This window comes from Musca domestica, unplaced genomic scaffold (assembly GCF_030504385.1).
Source record: "Musca domestica strain aabys unplaced genomic scaffold, Musca_domestica.polishedcontigs.V.1.1 2, whole genome shotgun sequence".
In the NCBI taxonomy this organism is placed as follows: Eukaryota; Metazoa; Arthropoda; class Insecta; order Diptera; family Muscidae; genus Musca; species Musca domestica.
Window position 1 is genome coordinate 530973 of NW_026712249.1, and position 23091 is coordinate 554063.

General features: G+C 35.8%; 2 protein-coding genes across 3 annotated transcripts in view; both read right to left on the bottom strand.

Moving 5' to 3' along the window:
* Positions 1 to 3407: 3407 nt before the first annotated feature.
* LOC101892689 (derlin-2) lies at positions 3408 to 8233 on the bottom strand. The gene is made up of 5 exons (XM_005187249.4): positions 8000 to 8233; positions 7863 to 7941; positions 4110 to 4466; positions 3890 to 4053; positions 3408 to 3838 (listed from the first exon to the last, which is right to left on the bottom strand). Exons 1-5 carry the CDS (start codon positions 8011 to 8013, stop codon positions 3676 to 3678), a joined length of 777 nt encoding a protein of 258 aa, XP_005187306.1. The 5' UTR covers positions 8014 to 8233; the 3' UTR covers positions 3408 to 3675.
* An 8297-nt stretch (positions 8234 to 16530) lies between these two features.
* LOC101892866 (broad-complex core protein) overlaps positions 16531 to 23091 on the bottom strand; it is a 109350-nt gene continuing 102789 nt past the window's right edge. Inside the window, exon 8 of one of the 2 annotated variants that reach the window (XM_059121544.1) lies at positions 16531 to 17946. In XM_059121544.1, coding sequence (XP_058977527.1) covers positions 17330 to 17946 — 617 coding nt within the window. In that variant the 3' untranslated portion in view covers positions 16531 to 17329. Of the gene's footprint in view, positions 17947 to 20054; positions 20976 to 23091 lie in introns of those variants that run through there. The other variant, XM_059121546.1, reaches the window with a different exon arrangement.

Genomic DNA, 23091 nt, shown 5'->3' on the forward strand with positions numbered 1-23091 from the left:
AAAAAGCAAATGTGTAGTCTCACCAAAAGCTGTAAATACGAATTTAATTTTGAACAGAATTTATGGTAGAATTAAGAGGGTTAAGTCATATGTGTCCATTTTTTTTTTTCAAAATTATTCTTCACAGAATATGCAATACTTACTTCTGATACTTTGAGAAATGACTCACCCAACCGTAAAAATCCAAATATAGAATCATCTATCGAAAAACTAATCGTCTCCAAGAATTCTTTCATGACAAGCATGCAAAGCTTGATGCAAGAAATGGTGAGAAATCAATCTATGATAATGTAAATAGTTTTAAAACAAAAATAGATAATATTCGAATATTCGACTTAAGCCAAAATAAACAAGAGGTCGAAAACTTTTTCGATCACTCAACATACACATTTTACTGGTATCTGAAACTCATTTCACTTCTAGAAACTGTTTTAGAATAAACGGTTACAGTACATACAACAGTAAACACCGTAGTGGAAGACCTTGCAGTGGCACCGCTGTGATAATTTCTAATAAAATTCAACATTAGCCCGTGCCAGAATATAAGTTTGACCATCTACAACAATTGCCCTATCTTCAACGAATACAGTTATATTTGCAATACATTGTCCTCTAAGACATAGTATAACCACACATTTCTTCTCATCTCTTGGTAGCTGGAGATTATAACGCCAAACACACTTTCTGGGGATCTAGACTTATTACACCCAGAGGTAGACAGCTTTTAAACTCCATTTCGTCCGCTGAACTGGACGTGTTATCTACCGGTCAGCCTACTTACTGGCTTTCAGACATGCAAAAACGTCCTGACTTAATTGACTTTGCGGTAACAAAGAATATTAAAAGGGAACAAATCTCCGTGGTACCCTCGTCAGACCATTCCCCAACTATAATAACATTAAATGATATTCAACTCGCAGCTGCCAACCATATTATCTGCCAAATAAATATAAAAACTGGACGAAGTACAAAAATATGTCAGTACACATGCGAATCTTAACACTTCCCTAAATTCCGGAGAAGAAATTGACATTGCAGTTTAAATATTCACTTCGATAATCAACACCGCTGTCAATGTTGCCACTCCCACTAAATTTTCTAAACCAGAAAATAATTCCTACAATCCATCGACCACTCGAAAACTCGTGTCTGAAAAAAGAAAGGCCAAAGGAGAATGGCAGAAGCACCGCTCCCCTAGGTTTAGGGAAAACTAAAATAATCTGAAAAACTCTTCAAACAACCACTCAGATTAAACGAAAGAACTGATTACTGATTACGAATCTACAATTCGCCTAGAAAAAGAAAAATTAGACGCATTTGCCAAGCCCTTTAACACGAGCATTACGCTTATGTAGGGGGAAGCCATAGACTCCTTATGAAAATAGTCCACCGGAGTCATGAGGAGACATACTATTACGCGGTTTTCAATTATTTATTCAAAATCAATGCAACACGTTGTTTGGTTTTTATTGTTTTGATAGTGATTCTGACATTACAAGCCAATGCTCTATACTTTCAATTTTTTCAAAGTTAAAATACCTTGTCTTCATTGTATAAGAACATATACAAGTATTACCATGGTACAATGAAGAGAAGGTAGGTCAACTTTGAAAAAATTGCAAGTATAAAGGTCTACCTGTTTGGCTTGTAATGTCAGAATTAGTATAAAAAAAAAAAAATAAAAAATCAAACAACTTGTTGCATTTATTTTGAATAAATAATTGAAAAATGCGATAACTGAATGAAAGGTCAATACTTCTTTTCAAAATCATGTACTATATATCTCTAAAAGATTATTTCGCTACAAAAACTCTAGATTTTGTCGATGCATACGTTGAAATAAACCATTTGAAAACACCAGAATTTGAATGTTTTTGTTATTGAAAAGAAAACACATACATAAACAAATAAAGATGACATATTAAAATAAATAAATAAATAAATATTAAGCCAAGAAAATAAAAAATTAAAATCATATGGTATCATAGCCCTACCATAGTATCATAGCCCTACCATGCGTATTACTAGTATCATAGCCCTACCATGCGTATTACTAGTTACAAAATAACCACGGCAAGAAGGTAAAGCCATTTCAAAAAAAATTTACCTTGTCAAATTTTCCTGCCTAGAAAGCAGGTTCCCATTTCTGATTTCTGTATGTACAGTGGATTTACAAATTTGGCATGAAATGTTTTTAAATGAATAATTTTGAAAAAAATTGTAAACATATGATTACATGACCTTACCTTCTTAATTCTACCACGAAAATAACCTGAGCTTATAAAAATAACAACACAATTCTTTTTCCATTTCATAAAATACACCATTCTTTACTTGGATCCCCAGTCTTTTAACATTAACGAAATAACGCAGATATAAATGTCCTAGAAAACAATAACTCTAGATTTGTCTACCATTCTAATGAAGAGAAAAATGTGTGCGTAGTATCCTTTTAAATGTATTATTAGTATGTGAGAATATTCTGAGTTCATGAGGCAGTGCATTCCAAACGCGTGCAACCCGAACTAAAATAAATAGTCCTAGGTATAATCAACTGAAGGTTTCTGGTTGAATCGCCTTCGGAAAGCGGGCCTATATTTGTCGAATAAGGCGGTTCGAGCTATTAACTTGCTACCTAATACATTCCATACGTTGGTTACTAGAGGCTAGTTCAAGAAATTTAGCTGTATTTAAAATATTAGTGAAACCTCCGCCTCCAATGCAATGAACGTTTTGTATGATCTAATTTCAGAGAGATAGATATTTCTTTCTCCTGAAATTGCCAAAAATGTACTCTTCCACTTTTAACACAGAAGCCTAAATGATCTAATTAATGTATTACATACCATTATAATAATCCTTCAACATAAGCAGCTTGGCATCATGGCTAGGCATATAATTGTCAAATTATAAGGAAAAACGACGTCAGGATTCGTGTGCGGGTGTGGTATCCCTTTATGATATGATTTAAAGCTACTTATGTACCCATTCCTTAATGATTTAAAAGAATTCAATGGTATAACGTTAGTGGCTTCCCAGCTTAATCTAATTTAAAATTGTACATGTTAATATCGAATCTAATATAGAAATGAAAGTCGATTCCGTAAATAAACCAAGCCGATTCCTTGAATAAACGTTAAATTTCTAACTGAATTCATTCGTATTAGTTCCTATTTTTATCTTAGAAGAGTGATTTTTGCCACACAGAACGTCCTACAATAACATAGAAGGTTAGTGTTTTTAAAATAACAAAGCTTGAATTATAATCAATATGCAACGGAACGCCGTATACAATTTCTAATGCAGATTACTTACCCCTTAAATGACACTGCCTTCAATCTGCCACCAATAGTATTCCAATTAATTATCACAATTAATTGAGGAAAAGCAAGGCATAACAGTCCGAATGTTTACGATATATTGTTTTATTGCTAACAAAATCTTTACAACTGGTTGAGTTTAGTCGCAGCGTATTCTTAAGTATGACTGCAACGCTGTTTTCACATGTACGATCCTTCCCCAAGCAATGTAAATGTGAAATTAAAAAACAATTTGTGGTAATTTGTAATATAAACAAAATGTACTTTGCGAATGGAAAAATAACTGCCTTGCCCTTTGAGAACAGTAGTAAAAAACGACGGCGGGAATTTTTTATTTACAGATTCCATGTTTATTTTAGTTCTGAGCTGGTCTTCTCGGATTTTGTGCGCCTTCATCTCCGTTATTTTCTGGTGCAGGTTGTTCTTGTCCATCTTCTCCTCCCCAATTGAAGCCTCCTGGACGGTCCTCGGGTGGCGGTTGATAGTTACGGTCGATGTGTTCATTGAAAAGGACTTTCCTAGAATTTTCATTTAAAAGGTGTATTAAAATATACATACGAAAAACTTACAAGAAAAATGGAGTTTTTATAAATTTGTAACCGTTCCTTTGGAATGGAAATACGTCTTCCAGGAAATAATATATATGGCCAACACCCATTCCAATGATGTCTACCCATATGGTATTGCCCAGTATCATAGAGCAACATAAAAGAACCCACGGCAAGTATGGAGCCTAAATTAATATGTCATTAATATATACGAAAATTGTCAAGATTTTGGATATCATACCTGGAAGTTCATTACACCGAAAAAGTTCATACGAACAAAGGGGTTTCGGCGGGACCATACGTACACCAACATTAATGTAAATGCTTGACCCAGAAACAGTAGATTAACAAATAGTCCAAAGAATGTCATGAGGGCAGCTCCAAAAAGGAACATCATGACAAAATCTGAACTGCGCCCACGAAACGAACCTTCTTCCAGCATGCGACAATACCGGTATGTAAACACCATGTTGAAGAAGAAGCTTATACCCACAGATCCGAAAAACAGGAAAGTAGTAGCTAACCTCCATATTTGTAATTTGTTCAAAATTAAAATGGGATTATAATATAGTTGAAGTGGTGACACCAAGTTTAAATGCTGAAAAAATTAACATGACATATAACAAAATATTAAAAAGTAGATGCCTAAGAAATTAGATAGAAACTAGTCTATGGCCCATGCTACGGCCTGTATAAGGTTGGTCAGTAAGTCCATCATCTCACAACTATGTATATAATAATAATAATGCAAAAACTACAAACTTTAGGCATGCATGGTACATGGTAAAATAATACTGGTAACAACAAGTGCTGTTGTACAACAAACCTAACAAAAACCACATACAAACTTGTTTTTGTACGTAGTACAAGTGTCAGAGTTACATGTCAAAAATTTTAAACAAAACAATTGGTTTTCGATCATTTTAAAAATATACATTTTTGGAATTTAGATTTTTAAATTTTAAAAGCGCAAGAACAGTTCCTAAAATATTGAATTGTAATGCTTTTATATCATTCCCCTGAATGTGTAGTTTTTAGCTGTAGGTCCAAATCTCTCAATACGTAAAAAATCGCTAGAAAATCGTAAAAAACAACATCCCTTTCAAATTGAAATAAAATTGCCTAAATACATGCAGCATTTAACTTTTTGAAATTTTAGGAAACATTCTGGTGTATAATGTGGTGTCGCTGTTCCTTAACCGCGAAAAATGGTTAGCGACATTATTTACCGGAATTATTTCAAATTTCATATATAAAGTTCGCAATGGCTACTTCAGCCTATGACAAAAAATGTCGTATGGAGGTCCACGTCTTCGTATCGCCCCCATGTAGCGGTACCTCCCGATATTCGGTATTTCCATGATTTTAGCGACATTATTTAGCGGAAAAATTTTGTATTTGAAGTTCGTAATGGGTACTACAACCTATGGCAAAACATTTCGTATGTAGGCTCACGTTTTCGTATATCCCCCATATAACGGTATTCATTTGAGTGGTAGTTTTCGGGGTTTTTTTTGGAATTTTTTCAAGTTCCTTCCAAATGGTGGAGGGTGTAAAAAGTTTTGCCGGCCGGAACTCACCTAATTTTTTACTTGTTTCGTATTTAATATTCTTCATTGTACAATACATGGTAGAAGTAAGAAGGTCGAGTGATGGGAACCTGTTTTCTACACAGTGTCATTTGACAATGTATGTTGCATGGTACAATAAGGAGGTAGAACAGTTTCGTAAAATTACAGAAATACAAAAAATTACAGTTTCGTAAAATTACAGAAATACAACCCTGAGGCTATGCCCGCTTCCTGTCAAATTTGAATATAACAAATTGTTTTCATTTATTCAATAATTTTCTTCATTTTTTAAAATCAGTTAAACAGCGGGAAAAATGATTAAAATGTCTGTATTTCTTTCAAAAACATGATCTACACAGTTCTATCTTTCAATTCCATGGCAAAACTAGCGAATAACTTTAAAGCGCGTCTCGCAATTTTCACGTCTTCCAATCATTGATTTTGAAAACAATAAATACATACACAAAATTGGCAGAAGTCGGGCACACTCAGAAAAACTGTGATCAGCTGGTAGCTCTACCTTACCTTTTTATTGTACCATGTATGTTGTATGTAGACTTTCCTCATTCTACCATGGTACAATAATTGCAAGGTAGGGTAGATTCATGGTATAATAAAAAGGTAAGGTAGAGCTACCAGCTGTGACCGACTTGTCAATACAAAAAATATTCAAAAATATTTTCAAAAGTAAATCATTGGAAGAAACGTATATTGTGGGGCACGCACCAGTTTTGCCATAGAAAAATATGAAATAAATGAAAACAACTTGTTGCATATAATTAAAAAAAACTGATAGGAAGGAGGCATAGCCTCGGGGCTGTATGTCTGCAGTTTTACGAAGCTGTTCTCTTCCTTATTGTATCATGATTAAATGTTAAAAATACAACTCTGAAGCTAGAGACTTGCATGCATGGCCCAATTATAAGGTCTTCCTTCGATGTAAAAATTATGTTTTGACATTTGTTTTCGATGCGGCGAATTCAACTTTATTTGACAGATTGTTTAATAATTATATGAGCTGGAAGGAGGACCTTATGCTTGGATCATAGTATGTTGAAACAAGGGTAACCTCATTTCAAAATAGCATTCCCAGCTCTGCATTTTCTGTAATTAACCTTGTCAAGTTTCAATGCATAAAAAACAGTTCCCATCTATGTTTTTGTGTGTATACAATGGATTTATGACTATAAATTTTGACAATTAGATATTGTCAAATGTATGAATTTGAAAACAATTGTAAACATATGATTACATGACTTTACTTTCTTAGTTCTATCATGGAGACTTGTAACTTCAAATTTACAGACAACAAATTCAACAGGTTGTTATTGCAGCATGATCGTAGTTATACTTAACTCTGTAGTAAATATATTTGCAAGTTTCCCTTAAAATACACATTTCCGCTGCGTTGGTCGGAAAGAGTCCCGAATCTGAGCGGAACCTATAGCTCATGACTTTTTGAATTGGTTGTTATTGCATCATGATCGTAGTTATACTTAACTCTGTAGTAAATATATTTGCAAGTTTCCCTTAAAATACACATTTCCGCTGCGTTGGTCGGAAAGAGTCCTGAATCTGAGCGGAACCTATAGCTCATGACTTTTTGAATTGCATGCCCTTCTGCTTACAGTTCCTATTTCCCCAACTGACTGCAAACCAGCCCGCGTTTTCCCTATCTTCAAAGGTAACCAGATCTTATTAAAAATTATGAATCTGACAATGGTTTAATTGGTAATTTCATGCCTACGTTAATGATGTTACATCTTTTAAATAAGCATATTATGTTTGTTATAAAATTATTCTTCGTGAAATTCTGCAAATTAGTTTTATACCTAGTTCAATATTTTGTAGCCGGTTACAAAGTAATCCTGTATTGCTATTTATGGTCAACATATTGAATTTGTCGACTACTTGAAATGCAATTCAGATTCAAAAAACAATCCGAAATATGCCCTTTTATACACGTATGTGAAGGAAGCAAAAAGCATGGTTGCCCTGGTGAATGAAATGAATTTTGATGTCATTTTAAGTAATAATCAAAAAATTAAGTGAGGCCTTATTTTAAGCGTTACAAATAACAACTTATAAACTGTGGAAATAATTCTTTGGAAATAATGTACAACGATCCTATAAGAGCAAACACTCTGCAACATTTTCACAATAGTGAAAGAAGCCAATAAGCCAAGAAGCCTTTAATTTGTTTGAAATCGACATTACCAAAATGTAAGTTCTTTGAACTATGACAGTCAAATGTTTCGACAGTACATAGGCCCCTACTAGTTGTGTTTCGAACACCTTCGGAATATAGCATCTCAAGTTGTACCAGATCAAATGTCAAGTATTCAGTATTCTTGCATCCTAAACATATTAAACTTAGCTTGTATGGATGACGTGTCTATTTGTGTATTTTATCCTACACTTACCACTGCTAATGTAGTCATGACGCAGGCAGTTGTATAAAACCGTGTCACCGGAGGTATTTCCATATAAAATTGCCGTAATCTGTAAATTAAAATACAATATTAATGCGTTGAAACTAAAAAACTATATTATAGTGTACGTATTGAGCGCCATAAGTACAGCTGATGTTCAAGTGCCACTGCAAAATAATTCCGATGAGTGAGCTATATAGATGTTCAGCATCAATCTGTTCTTCGGAACCTTATTAATTTGTTCATTAATTAAAAATATTATTCGTATTAATTTGTTAACATTCCTCCCAGGAAAAGCAGATTTATATGGTTTATTTGGCCTGAAACGCCACACAACTGCTCGATAGTTGTCATTTACAGCTGATTTGTGAATTTGTGCTAGGGGTACACAAGTCGACTTACAGCTTGCATTTACCCAGCGTACACTTAAAAGGTATCGTAAAATTAAGAAGGAAAGACATGCAATTCTATGTTTTTTTTTTTCAAAATAATAATTTTAAAAGCTACCAAAATGATTATTCATAAATCAATTGGATATACACAAATCAAATATGCAAACCAGTTTTCAATGTATTTTTATTGGACAAAGAAAATTACAGAAAAATGTAGAAATTTTTATTTTTATTATTAGAAATGTGGTTGCCTTAATTTAATTGTACCATGGTGTTAACATACACATTTTGATCCGGATAAAACCACGTTTTCGCTTACACACTAAAGTCGCAAGTATTTTCCCAAAGGTATTCTTTACGTTGTGAGTTCGAACAAAATGAAAAATCTTTAAAAAATTTATTTGTAAAACAACAATTTCGGCTAAAATCATCGGAAGGTACCGCTATATGGTGGCTATACGAAGACGTGGACCTGTATACGGAATTTTTTTGTCAGAGGCTGTAGTACCCATTACGAACTTGAAATATGAAATTTGAAATAATTCCATCTATAATGTCGCTCAATTATCAAAATACCGAATATTGAGAGGTACCGTTATATGAGGAGTATACGAAAACGTGTACCGACATGACCCATTTACGAACTTAACCTCGACTTAGAATTTTACACTGATCCAGAATATATATATTTGTAGGGCCTGTCATGAATATTTAGTGGAGTTACAAACGGAATAACAAAGTTAGTATACCTTCCATAGAATGGTTGACCTCTGCAAATGTGAACCGAATTTGATTGTTCCTGATTCAGCGGAAAGCTGAACCACTGTGCGTCGGACAAAACTTCAGATATTAATCAGACGTGGTTTGGTTTGCTAAAAACACATTTAGAAACATAAAACGAAGTAGAAATTTATATCATTCTTATAAAATTAGCTTAGCTTTATATTCGTTTGAATTGTAGGCCTATATCTGGCACTTACTTAATAGGAAAAGTTTTCAATTCTTATTAAAGAAAATATTGTTGACGTCTCTTACTAAATTTCCGGACGTAAAACAGAAGGTAAATGTTTTTATACCCTCCACCATTCTATGGAGGGTATATTAACTTTGTCAACTCCTGGATATACTCATGTCAGACCCAACAAAGTATATATATTCTTGATCAGCGTAAAATTCTAAGTCGATTTAGCGATGTCCGTCTGTCTGTCCGTCTCTCTGTTGTAATCACGCTATCTTTCGAACGAATTGAGATAGAACGCTAACATTTTGCACACATGTTTGTTTTGCCAGTAGGCAGGTTAAGTTCGTAAATGGGTCATGTAGGTCCACGTTTTCTTATAGCCCCCATATAACGGTACCTTTCGATATTCGGTATTTTGATGATTTTAGCGACATTATTCACCGGAACTTTTCAAATTTGGTATTTGAAGTTCGAAATAAATACTACAGCTTATGACAGAAAATTGTCTGTGCAGGTCCACGTCTTCGTATAGTCCCCCTATAACGGCACCTCCCAATATTCGGTATTTTGATGATTTTAGCGTCATTATTCACCGGAGTAGTTTCAAATTACGTATTTAGAGTTCGTAATTTGAACTGCAGTCTGTGACATACAATTTTTTTATGCAGGTCCAGGTAATGGTAATGGCTTATAACAAACAATGCCGATGTAGATCCACGTCGTATAGACCCCAATATATCGGCTATATTCGGTATTTTTAAGATTTTAACAGCATTTTAAACTGATTTTATTTTTTGAAAATTTCCAAATTCGTTCCAAATGGTGGAGGGTATTCAAAGTTCGGCCCGGCCGAACTTACTGTTTTTTAACTTGTAATAATGAGAACGGAATTCAACCTCCCTCTTCGATTGTCAATTCTATTCTGTATCCGGCTCGACTGGGGCAATGTAAAGAGAGAAAGGAAAACAACCGCTTCGCTTGGATGTAGTTTCAATTCTAGTTTTTATTTAAAAGTATGTTTCTTAAGTACTACTAAAACTATCTGACTTAGCCTAATCGCAGCCACACAATTATTCTTATCTATTCTAATATTGAATGGGGAACATTGCAGGGCTGCTTGTCATTTCATTAAAGTGGTCTACTGAGCCCATCGATATCTGTGTCTAATAACAAATATATCGGTTTACTCCTTTTGGTACCTCCCCCACAACGGGCCAAAATTTAGAATAGCCATGAGGCTCGTAAAGCGCGAAATGAACATCCGATTCCTTTCAAAGTCGTCACATCCCAATACATCTATCAACACAAGATCTGGTATTAAGATGGAATATATAGGACCACTCTCCCCCACCAAGTGTCAAAATTTTGAAAGACCAAATAACCAGTGCTTCTAGCCTATCTCCCACAAGGGGTCAACATTTTCAATAATTATAACGCTTATAAAATGCGAAACAAGTCAGCGATCCTCATCAATCTTTCGTGTATCTCAATATTTCTGTTCACCATAGATTAAATAGATGTTTCGGTCCACTTCTTCTGTTTAATCTTTTGACTAACTATTATTCTTATCAGCATTATATGAAGTGGACTTCTTCGGTTCACTGTACCAGGCACAACGTGCACATTTGAACATTTTGCAAAAATGATCACATATCTCATACATGGTACAATATGGAGGTAGAACAGCTTCGTAAAACTACAGAAATACAGCCCTGAGGTTATGCCCTCTTCCTGTCAGAATTATTCAAAATTATAGGCTACAAGTTTTTTCCTTTATTTAATATTTTTTGTTTTTTTTTTCAATGAGTCAAATACCGCGAAATACGATTGAAATGCCTGGATGTTCTCTCAAAAATAGGATCCCTCAATTTAAGTTTCTTCCAATCATTGATTTTGAATATATTTTGTTTTTATTTTTCAGAACAACAAATACATACACAAAATTGGCAGAAGCCGGTAGCTCTACCTTACCTTTATTGTACCATGACCTCATATAAGTGGCAAAAGCTTGAATAATCATAACGCAGGTCATTATATATTTTAAACCAACAGATATTGGCTGAGGGTATATCTCTGTCGGCGAAATCTATTAACACTTGTTAACTTGTTTTTCTTCATATATACCTGAGAAAATAAAGAGTATATTTTTTTGTAAATACATATGACAAGACTTTTGACAAGTCAAAAAGAAGCTAAAAAGTATCAGTCGGTTCTGCTGACATATGTATACCCTCAGCCAATGTTCGATCATTTAAATATATTTTTTTACTTCTGTTATGATTATTCAAATTGTTGACCTTCTGTGGGGTACGTTCCGATGGAATGAACTAATATTGTTCATTTCGCATCGGACATAAATAAATATGCGACGTACCAGGTTTGGACTATATTGGTTACTTCCTTCACTTTGTATGAGATATGTGATAATTTTTAGAAAATGTTGAAATATACGTGAGGTACCAGATATAGTCGACCGAAGTATTGCATTTTCATACTTCATCTAATAAAAAATTTTAGTATTTAAATGGGCAAACTTACAAGAATATCGAACATTTATGTCTAATTTTATGCGAATCATAAATTCCATATTCATCTCAGGGTTAGATATAACAAGTTTCAAAGAATCGTTGACTTGTTTCACAATTTATGAAAGAACAAGTAAAAAAGCTGTAAGTTCGGCCGGGCTGAACTTTTAATACCCTCCACCATTTGGTACAAATTTGGCAATTTCCAAAAATAAAATCCGTTAAAAATTCTGTTAAAATCTTAAGAATACCGAATTCTTCTACGACGACGTGGGCCTGCATAGGCAACTTTTGTCATAAGTTATTACAATATTTAAATGCGAAACTTGAAGAAAAATCAGTTTATAATGTAGCTAAAATAATTAAAATACCGAATATGGGGGGTACCGTTATATGGGGGCTATACGAAGACGTGGACCTGCGCAGACAATTTTCTGGCATTGGCTGAAGTCAAATTTGAAACAATTCCGGTAAATAATGTCGCTAAAATCATCAAAATACCGAATATCGGGGGCTATATGAAGGCGTGGACCTACATGGCTCATTTTTTGACTTAGGATGTAGTATCCATTACGAACTTCAAATGCCAAATTGGAAACGATTTCAGTAAAGAATGTCGCTAAAATCATCAAAATACCGAATATCGGGGGGGGGGGGGGGGGGGTACCGCTATATGGGGGCTACACGAAGACGTGGACCTGCACAGATAATTTTCTGTCTTAGGCTGTAGTATTCATTACGAACTTCAAATGCCAAATTTGAAACAATTCCGGTGAATAATGTCGCTAAAATCATCAAAATACTGAATATCGGGAGGTACAGTTATATGGGGGGTATATGATAATTTGGACCTTACGAACTTAACCTGCCTACTGGCAAAATATACATGTGTGCAAAATTTTAGCCTTCTCTCTCAATTTGTTCGAAAGATAGCGTGATTACAACAGACAGACAGACGGACAGACAGATAGACAGACAGACACACAGACAGACAGACGGACATGGCTAAATCGTCTTAGAATTTTACGCTGATCAAGAATATATATACTTTGTTGGGTCTGACATGAGTATTTCGAGGAGTTACAAACGGAATGACAAAATTAATATACCCTCCATAGTATGGTGGAGGGTATAAAAAGGTATTGCAAATTGTGACCATTCGCAGAGGGGACCAAAACAGACAATTTCATCCTGGCACCAGCGCAGCATAGACCGGTACAACGCTGGCATACTTTAGGCAATGTTACGACATGAATGCAGCGAAGATCTTTGTAGACAGTTGCAGTTACATCCATTTCTTTCTGAAGCCCCTCTTTCGTTTGAGAATCACATGTGCTAATTGTCACAGTGACTACTTAGTATAGCAATGATAGAAGACATTAGTTCAGCAATTTTTGGTTTGCTTACTCTTCAAACTTCACCTTTTAGACATTTTATGGATAGATCACATTTCTTTTTTCAACTTCTACCCTCCACAAATAAAATAGGAACAACATTTCAAGTAATTTTAAATATATATATTTTTTTTATTTTCTTCATTTGTATACATGCAATTGATTTATAATTATGGAAAAAATGACTCACGACATTCGCCTGAAGAGACTAGTGAGTGATTGTATGCGTGTGATCGCGGCATCGTTATCGGGCGCTTTAGCGATTGCCGAACCATTCGTATCCTTCATTGATAGATCTTTAAGTTGTAACATTTATGTATGCATATTAGAATAATTTATTAATTAAACTTGTATTGAGTTTGGGTTTGTGTGAGTGTGTTCATGTATAGGCAATAAATTCGGAAAAAACACAGTTTTTCGATATTATATTCCGTTCCCCTATCCGCATAGGTCAATTGGATAGAGTGTGGTGGACAGTTGCCAGAAATAGAGTGACGATTGAGAGGGCGTTTAAGGTACATATGAATGCAAATGCGGATATACATCAAAAACCCGCATTTGTCAGTGTTTGTGTGGGTGTGTTTTTGCATTGCTTCTGTATCATGTAGATTTGCTGTATGTATGTCAGTATATATGTAGGTATTTTCTATTAATATACATACATAGAGTAATAATAAAAATTTAAATTTTGTTTTAAATCACAGATTTTGGTTAAACATTTCCAAATTAAGAGTTGAGTACGTCTAAGAGTAGTTTAAAAAAATTTTGTAATTTCGACTAAAGACTTTTTGTATCGTAAATTAATTACCTAAAGATTTGTATGTGTGTATGTTTATGATCAATATTAAGTACCAATAACTTGATGAGGTATTTTCAGTTTCATAATTTTGTGCTTATTCATCTTCTACTACTTCCTTGATATGCGTAGAATTTTCGAGATCCAAACTTTTATTTTGTTTTCATTGTTTTATTTTCTTTTTTGTTTTGTTTTTTTTTTTTTGTCTATATTTGTTTTTCATATTTTGTTTTCTCTCAGTTTTACATCTACATGCAGCAGACTTGCAGTAACAATAATCATATTAATAAAGATTCAAACACATTTGTATTGCATTCGAGGAGTCTTCACTGATCTCGCTTGCTGTCCATCATTGTTTCAAAAATGAAAAACATGCCTGTTTTAATTTTTTTTGTTAATTCTATTTAATTAAGTAATAATGTTTTTATTCATACACGTATTAACTACATAATTTGTTTTTGTAAAGTGGTCATGGACACACACACCTGTTTTGTTTTTGTGTTTGTTGTAAACGCTTGTGCTCGGAAGAAGGAGCCCATGGGTAGTGGTATTTGTCTCTGCTATGCCTCCTTCCATCTGGCTCAATGTTGGTCCATAATAAAACGTAATGCCTGTTGTAAGTGTACATATGTTTGCATGTACCGTGTGTTGGTGTGCGTGTTTCCTTCTCAAATAGCAATGCTGACTCCGCTGACAGGATTCAAATAATCAAATTGGCTTGTTGGATTTGTTTGTTTAGACATTGTTTTTATTTCGAAACAAAAAATTTTGAAAAATTGCATACATAATAAAATGATGAGGTAGGTGGTGGTGGTGGTGGGGGGATCTGAGGTAGAGCGATCAAAGTCTTTGTAGTTTAAACTTAGTTAACAGCCAAACGTAAATTTAGTTATACATTTATATGTATGTACATATGCGAATATGAGCTATTTGAAAATAAAGATCACAGTTTGAAAATTTTTTATTCTCTTTTCAACGAAATAAACCGTTAAATCAAAAGCCTAAAGAACTAATAATAAAGTCAATAATATTAATGGTAATCATAATAAAATAAAAATCAATCATTAAAGGAGACCATCTAGAACTAAAAACTACGAGGTATTTCAAATCATAAAGACAAGCTAGATATGTATGTCTATATATGTATGTGTGTGTATGTAGTTATGTATGTATGTACGTATGTTTATTTGAAAAGAGGTATATGTGGTTATCTAATAATTAAACAAAAAAAAAAAAGGACACGAAAAGAAACATTCGTTTTGATAACACCGAGCTTCAAGATATAGGCTCGTGCCGGCCTTCAAGTCAATACCAATGCAATATTAACATCGAGAAAACAAGTTTTCCATCTAAAAATTGTATACGCCAGCGAATTGGTTGCAGCTCAGCGTTGGTTGTGGTTTGAACACGGACACACAAGGACAGAGCCAGCGGATGGAGCGAGATGTTCGCCCGTTCTTATTCAATATGAGGTATTTACGCAAAATCCCTATGCAGGATCCTTGCTCGATCCACATTGTTTGCGTTTGATTGCATGGGGCAACATGGCCCTAGTCTGGATGGCACTCTGTGCAGTAGTTGTTGCTTGTTCCTTGCTCTCGAGGAAAACAAGCTGTGAGCATACATCTCGCTTTCTTAAAACTAAGGGCGATCGCGTCCATGGGCACTCCTTGGGGGTGTCGTAACTTGGGATTGTATATTATTCTGGCTTATTATAATTATATATATATATATATATATATTTCTGTATGTGGTTGGTTGTTAGAGAAGGTGGTGGGAGGGGGGCGGGGGTTAAATCTGTTGTCGTTATACAGTTACAGATACAGATACGCATTACTACCTATATGTACGGACTTATGTACTATGTTTGTGTGTATATGTATTTAATTTGTAAACTTTTGTATTTAAAATATGTAAATTGAAAAATTCCTGAGACATTTTATAGATATGTGCAAAAAGTCGTTTTCTGTTTTTCAGCTTTTCATTTCATTTCATTTCATTTCATTTTCAGGCAAACACAAAGAATGTCCGACGGACAGATACCTGAATAAAGATTTGTATAGAATGGCACACGTGACTTGTATGTTCGTCTTGCAGATATCTTAGATACGCTAAATAACAAACTGTTGCGCTCCTCACAACGGATTTACGTACAGAGTTGGCCTAGCGAAATTGTATCCGATCTTTCTGCAACGTCGTGTGAGTTCTTTTGTTTTTGTTTTAGTTGTTGTTTTTGTTCAAGTTGTATGCTTTGCTTGTGGTTTTTGTACTACACTGGTGAACAGCACTGAGCTTTTGTTATTTTGTTGAATCGAAAAATACGGGGTGGTCTAGAGTAGACATACACATATCTATAGATTGCTAATATATTTCCCTGATGTAATTATACTTTGTTGTTATTGTATCAACTTAATAATTAAGTAAAAATTCTAGTTTATCCTCATTTCTTTTTGTTTGTTTGTATGTTGTTATTGTTGTTGTTTTTGCTCCGAAATCTAGAGTTCGAATCGATTAAAATTGGATGTGCCCTGCTGCTGTCTTTGTTATTATTTCTTTTAGATAAATGTACAATTTTTGTTTTTGTTTGTGGGGTGGGGTGGGTGCATTAGTATGTACATGGTTAAAAGGGATTGACAAAGGGAAACAACAGGAGCAACGGGCGAGGGAGGGAGAGAGAAACGAACGCACAGTTGGCAGACTGCTCTCAAAAACAAAAAGATCATGCCCGGTCTGGTACATGGGTATGTATGGGTGATAAAATTCGAAATTGTTGCGTATACGCTTTGATATGTTGATTTAGACTTGTGAGCCGCCGCTGGCAGCTGTGGTTCATTCCACTGCCCCTTCCCTCGCTTCGGTTGCTGTTTACAAAATAAATCAGTTGAAACAGTCCTTGGTTCTCTTCCTTTCCGAAGCCGAAGTCCGAAGGTGATTTCGGCCCTACTTGCTAGGTAAACTTAAATACATTTTTAACTGGGCTGTTCGTAACAAAAGACAAACAAACGAGCTTAACATAGACGCTTATGAAAGTAATTGAGGCGCAGTACTGCAGGGCATACTCTTAAAACTAGATTCTAAAATAATGATGTTTGGGTGGTTGTGGTACATTATTTGTTTGTAACTATGAAATACCTGAAGAGTTTTTTAATAATTTATAAACGTATTTGTTGAACAAGGGGGAGGGGGGTGTATGTACATATAGAAGAGTTTCTTTCTTCCACGGGAGTTGGCCTATTTCCGGAGAAATGACGATGTAGCCCATGTGTGGCAGAGGTTCCTTAAAATATTGCACAACAGACTACGGTGAGTGTAGCGGCTTGATGTGGATCTGTTTATAGTTCAATTGACTTGTCGGGATGCTTCTCAAAAGATGGCATTCCATAATAGATCCTATTGGATGCCTGGTGGTGGTTGGCCCAATTCACTGCTGAAGTCAAAGAGCGGAGTGCGCTGGTGTGTTATTGCATGGGGGTGATGCGGATGGTGGTGATGGTGGTGGTGTGGCGGTGGCACCAGTACATTCTTCATGGACGTCTTGAGCAGGCGCTTCAGCATGCCGCTGGAGCCGCGGTGTTGCAAGCTTTTGTGGGTGGTCAACGAGTTCTTGGTGCGATATCGCCGACTGCAGAATTCGCACACATACAGTGTGTCGGACTGTTCGTGCTTATCTTGGAAGTGCCTTTTGAGGGAGTAGTAGCAGGAGAAGGTGCGTCGGCAATAGGGACATTCCTGAGGTTCGTTAATGCCGCCGCTAGTCGGCGGGGGCATTCGTAAAGGCATTTGAGGCGTGCTGTTGTTATTGTTGGCGGGTGCCGTTCCGGCTGCTCCTCCACTACCCGGCCTGGGCGGGGAGGCATGCAGGTTGAAGGGAACACCACCGTTGTTGACGTGGCCCACCATCGACCCCAAAGACGAGTTCGGCGACGTTACAGCCGTCGGTGGCGATGGTGGCGCCGAGGTAGAGCTTGTTGGTGATGACGCTGTGGAGCGCATAGCATTGTGAGATCCTGTGATTTGGTGGAGAAAACAAACAAACTGGTTAATCACATGCGCTTCTACTTGGCGTGGTATAATAATAGAACTCAAAAATTCAAGTGCTGATTGAAAGTGAGAAATGAGAAAACAAATGAATCCAGTATGAAAAATAAGTTATGAGAAAGTAAAGAGTCGTTTCTAAGCGATCATTATTAAATAGTACTTAACAACTTGTATATATATATAGAGATGTATATTTATAATGTTGTTGTTGTTGTTTTTTAATTTTAATTGAGTCTTACATTGCTTAAAATACAGAGTATAAGAACTTTAGATTAGGCTGAACGCGTCTAAAGGATAGGTGTGTTGCTTAGGTAGGTATAACAAAGAAAGTTATCGATTGCTGATATTGAAGATTTTGAAGTTGAAGTTGAAGAAGTTCTGAAGCGATAGGAAAATTCTACAAATGGATTTGTTTACTTAGATTGTTGTGTCGATCAAGTTTCCCCGAAAATTTGTTCCTCGGCATGCGAAACAAATTTCCAGGAGAATATTTGTCTTTTCGAGAATTTGTACAGATGTCCAGATTTACAACAGTGTAGCTTCTTGATTGAAAATATATATTTTTCCAGATGGTGATTCACAACAAATACTAAAATAAAATACACCTGCTATCAGCCCATGAGAGAACACAAACACAAACGCGAACCAGAACGCGATCCAAAGCATCACTAAGGCGCCATCTGACGAAATAGTTGCACTTCGGTCGTTGATCCAGCTGCGAAAGGATTTCATTTCATTCGTGTTCAATCACAGACACATACACCAGCGTGTATGACAGTTCATGGGGTACACTACAGCAAGGCATGCAACACTACAGCTACTTACGAAACATGCTTGGGTTATTTACAAAGCAGATCTTAACAGTATATATATATATATAAAGATACATGCAGTGTTAGTGACTAAATACGGAATAACATGCACAAGCGATGGCAAGCGAAATGAGTTACAGCAAGTATGGGTTCGGCATGAGCATGAAATACAAATGATACTTATGGAACTTACCACAAATGAAATTAAAAGATATACATACATACTACTTGACATTAATTATACAGATGTACGGACATCGCATGTACACACTTGGGAGTGCATACGTGTGAGTGCGGAGACAACAAGAACTCGATGGCTTCTAGAGGCAATGCTTGAATGAAGGTGAATGCTGGCCAAAAGCCAAAGGTGTACAGATAGAAATAAATATTGGGAAAAGTAGGAGCGAATTTATTTACAGATCTCGGCAGAGAGACGAGCTAATTTATCTTAGGAGAAAAATAAGTACTAGTAATGGTGAAGATATTAGATACAGCAGTGGAACCACCAAAACGTGTGTTTTTGTTTGATAGAGACGATCGCCAACCTGGACTCGTGGAGGCTGGTGACAGTTGGCGTCTTGTTACGCATTCCAAAGGGTTCCATGTTCATATACTTACAACTCTGATAGAGAACGAAAGAGAGGTCGAGAGCATAGTTGATTTTCTACAGGAGTGAGAGACAGGGCGTGTTTGTGTGTGTGTGTGTGCGTAAGAGAGGCTTTGGGCAATGAGCGAACTAGTCATGTTCGTTTCGATGGTTCAATGAGAGAGGAAAGTACACAACGACAGCTAGTATTAATTGGAAGTATGATGCGATTAGGTAGGTAGCTTGAAGTTTATAGACAGAGGGCTGGATTCATCACAGAACATGACTACAAAATATACATGTGTGTTGCATTAGAAATTAGGTTGGGGGCAGAGGTGTAGAGGAGGTATTAGGTTTACAGTTCATTAGATTTGTTCCTTTGATATTTAATCTGTTTGCGGTGGGAAAGGGTTGAGCGCCAGGGCGTGTTTGTGTTTCATAGGATATATAGATTGATACAGGGGAGTAGTAGGAGTAGGAGTAGGAGCAGGAGAGAGAGAGATGTAGAGTACATAGAGAGTCAGTGAGTTTAGCAATTTAGACTAACTACATTCTTTTCGGAAATCTCATCTAAAGATTTGAACTTCGGAGGAGAGAAATGAAGCCAATTTTAGGTTTAGGTTTTCTTTCAAGTGATCCTCACCTCGTCTCTCTTGGTTAACAGGATAGAACAACATATAAGTGATCCTCAATTATGCTTAAATGTTTACCACTCTGATGTGTATGTCAAAGCGCCGCCCGCACTTCGCCGATGAGCCCAACATTTATGGTACATCGCTTGCAAATGCCAAATGGAAATGAGCCCGCGGACGTAGGAGAGCATTGATCGTCTGCTTAGCTTACGGTAGTACTTAAAAGTTAAAGCTTAATAGTTAAATTGACTACGGTGTAGAGGTAAAAAAAGTATTCTTGTATGTTTGTAGAAGGCCACATATTATGCATGTATGTATGTATGTAAGTAAGTAAATAGGTATATAGTAGTTAGCCATGGTCAATGGTCCAGTAGAGTAAGGCGGTGACGCGCGCAGTTCACACAATCGAACCGATGCAGGTCGGCGGTGCCATTGGGGAATGTATGCTTAATACAGTGCAGTGTGCGTGTGTGTGAGTGTGGGAGATGAAAATGGAGGCGGCGTATGGGAGCTTTTCGGCTTTCATGTGCTTTTCAAATGGTATAAATAATAGTCGTAGAGGTTTCGTGTCATGTGGTGTCGAGGATGCTGCTGTTGCAAATGACTGTGGTCAGAGTCGCGGCCACTTTGGTGGCAAGAGTTGTTCATGTAATTGTAAGTGTAGTGGTCGTTGGTGCTAATACAGTACTGGCATGACGTGGTGTCATGCGTTTGCTCTCAGATCGTGGTATTGAACTGATTGAACAGTTTAATGTCCTTCATTTCCATTTCGCCGGGTCGCGACTTGTGGTACGTGTAAATGTGGGTCATCAGCGAGTTGCGCGAGCAATACACTCTCTCGCAGATGATACAACGATATTCCTCTTGGCGAACGGCATGTTTGTCGGCAATGTGACGCTTGAGCGAAGCTTTTGAACAGAGAAGCTTACCACATAGTTGGCATGAGAACAGTTTCTTAGGCGAATTTCCTGCAATTTGTTTATTGGAAGGTTATACGATTTCATTGTCTCAAAAAATGCAGTTGTAGTTGTATGTTAAGATGCTTTATATAGATATAATTCGTATTCGATTCAGTTAATAGTTATGTGGGGATGATGGTTGGTTGTTCGGTTGACAGACTTAAGTGCTAGGTTTGCTTTACACTCGACAAAATTAATAAAATGTATAGAAAAGGTTTTACAAGACTACACACCTAGAATTAAAAATTAAAAAGTAAATAAATAAAAAACAATAGAAATGAATGACATCGAGGCGAAAACGCGCACAACACATGAATAGCTTATACATATGTAGCAATAAAAAATAAAATACATACACACTTAACAATTAGTAGCAATTGGCAGTAGTACTGAGAGTGCATATACCACCCCGATTTGGCAACAACACAGAGCGACCGAACAAGAAAAAGCAACATTCTAAGTAGGCAACTCCATGGGCAGGGCTGATCGCCCCCGCCCACTTTTTTGCGGCTGCGACTGGCCACCTTAACCATGGAAATTAAACAAGTTTATCATTTTTCATCATCTTTATCGTTTATTCTCAATAATAACTCATCCTTCTGCTTCGTCCTTCTCTTCTTAGCATATCCTTATGAAAATATGTTCGTGTGTCCTCTTGTTTGTATTTGTATTTGTTATTGTTGTTCTGTTTTAGATCTTATTAATTTACTGTACTTAAATACACTTGTCAAGCGATTGTTGACTTAAAATACATGTGTGTTTTCCAAACACGATCGAGTTGTTGTTGTCATTGTTGTTGTAACTTAAAGAAAACTCAAAACTGAATCAGGTAAAACGAGAAACGTGAACGAGAAATCCAATCAATCTCAGTGTGGCTAAAGCAGATCGCAGGTTGTGCCCTAATGACGTCACTGAATGGGAGTAAAGTTCCCGTTTTGTTCGAAAGGAAAGGAAACAACAAAATAACATATGCGAAAGTGATGGCATAGACGAAGAAATGTTCTCACTTGTTGTGTTCCAGTTGAGCGCTGCTCATTTTGGAATGCCAATGAAGACAAATTTATAAAGTATTGAAAAAAAAAAAAAAAAAGAAAACCAAAGACTACAAGATACTACATTATTAAGTTGAAAAAAGGGGAGAACATATTTTATTTTTATTCCAAAAATTTTCTTCAAATAATTCTGACATTTTTCTTCGTCGACACCTTTAATTGTCTATGAAAATACTAAATACGAAACTAAAGAATGAATATTACGTCTATTTGTAAACATCTGTTTTTTCGTTTATAGCGATCTCTTTGTGTGCTTGAGCGCATTAGGCTCCAATCACACGCACATACACCGGGCGTTGTCGTATGGCGAGGTGTTGGCAAGTGTATGTTTTTGAAGCGAAATGGATCGAGCGGATTTATGTTCAATTAACTTCGTACCTTTTGCTAGTATGAATGCATGCTGGGTATGTATGTCTGCGGTAGTGGTTAATACAAGGGTTTGGTTATTACTGTTACTCTATTTGTTTGGTTGATTTTGTTATAGGAATAGTTTGTTGTTTGTTGTTTTTTTTTGTTGTTTCACAAAAATTAAAACTATTTGTTGTTTGTTTTATTTCTCTTTATATTATTTTGTGGATATTTAGGAGACTTGGTTGTGATGAGATTTGTGACATATATTTATATAGAGATGCACGAAAAAAGCAAGCGTGATGTAGAATGTGATGAGTGAAAGAAGAGCATCTCAATCCTCAGAATTCCGACTAAGACTGTCTCTTCCCCATGAACACGACCTGATTTTTCTTAAAACAAGGTGCCAAATCCGTTTCCACTTCCAAACAACTGGGAGATTTTTTCATAAACGATTGTTGTTTTGTAGGGAAATGCAAATACTTAAAAAATTTGTACAAAGATGGCCAATCATATTAAGAGACCATTTAAGAGAACATTTAAATTTCATTACATGTTAAGTTATTTGGCAATTTTATTGAAGAGCAATGTTGTCTAAAACAATTAATTAAAAAAAAATATATATAAATGAATAATACGTTGACATTGGTTGGTTGGTTGTGTAAAGAAAATTAAGAATATATTTAGTTTTGTTTTCCAACAGATTGACCGACAAATGTACGATG

Bases quoted from the DNA above. Each gene is read 5' to 3' on its own strand.
- LOC101892689 (XM_005187249.4), bottom strand. The intron at 4,054-4,109 runs GTATGATATCCA...ATATTAATTTAG, and splicing joins TCGGTGTAATGAACTTCCAG to GCTCCATACTTGCCGTGGGT. The intron at 3,839-3,889 runs GTAAGTTTTTCG...TGAAAATTCTAG, and splicing joins ATAAAAACTCCATTTTTCTT to GAAAGTCCTTTTCAATGAAC.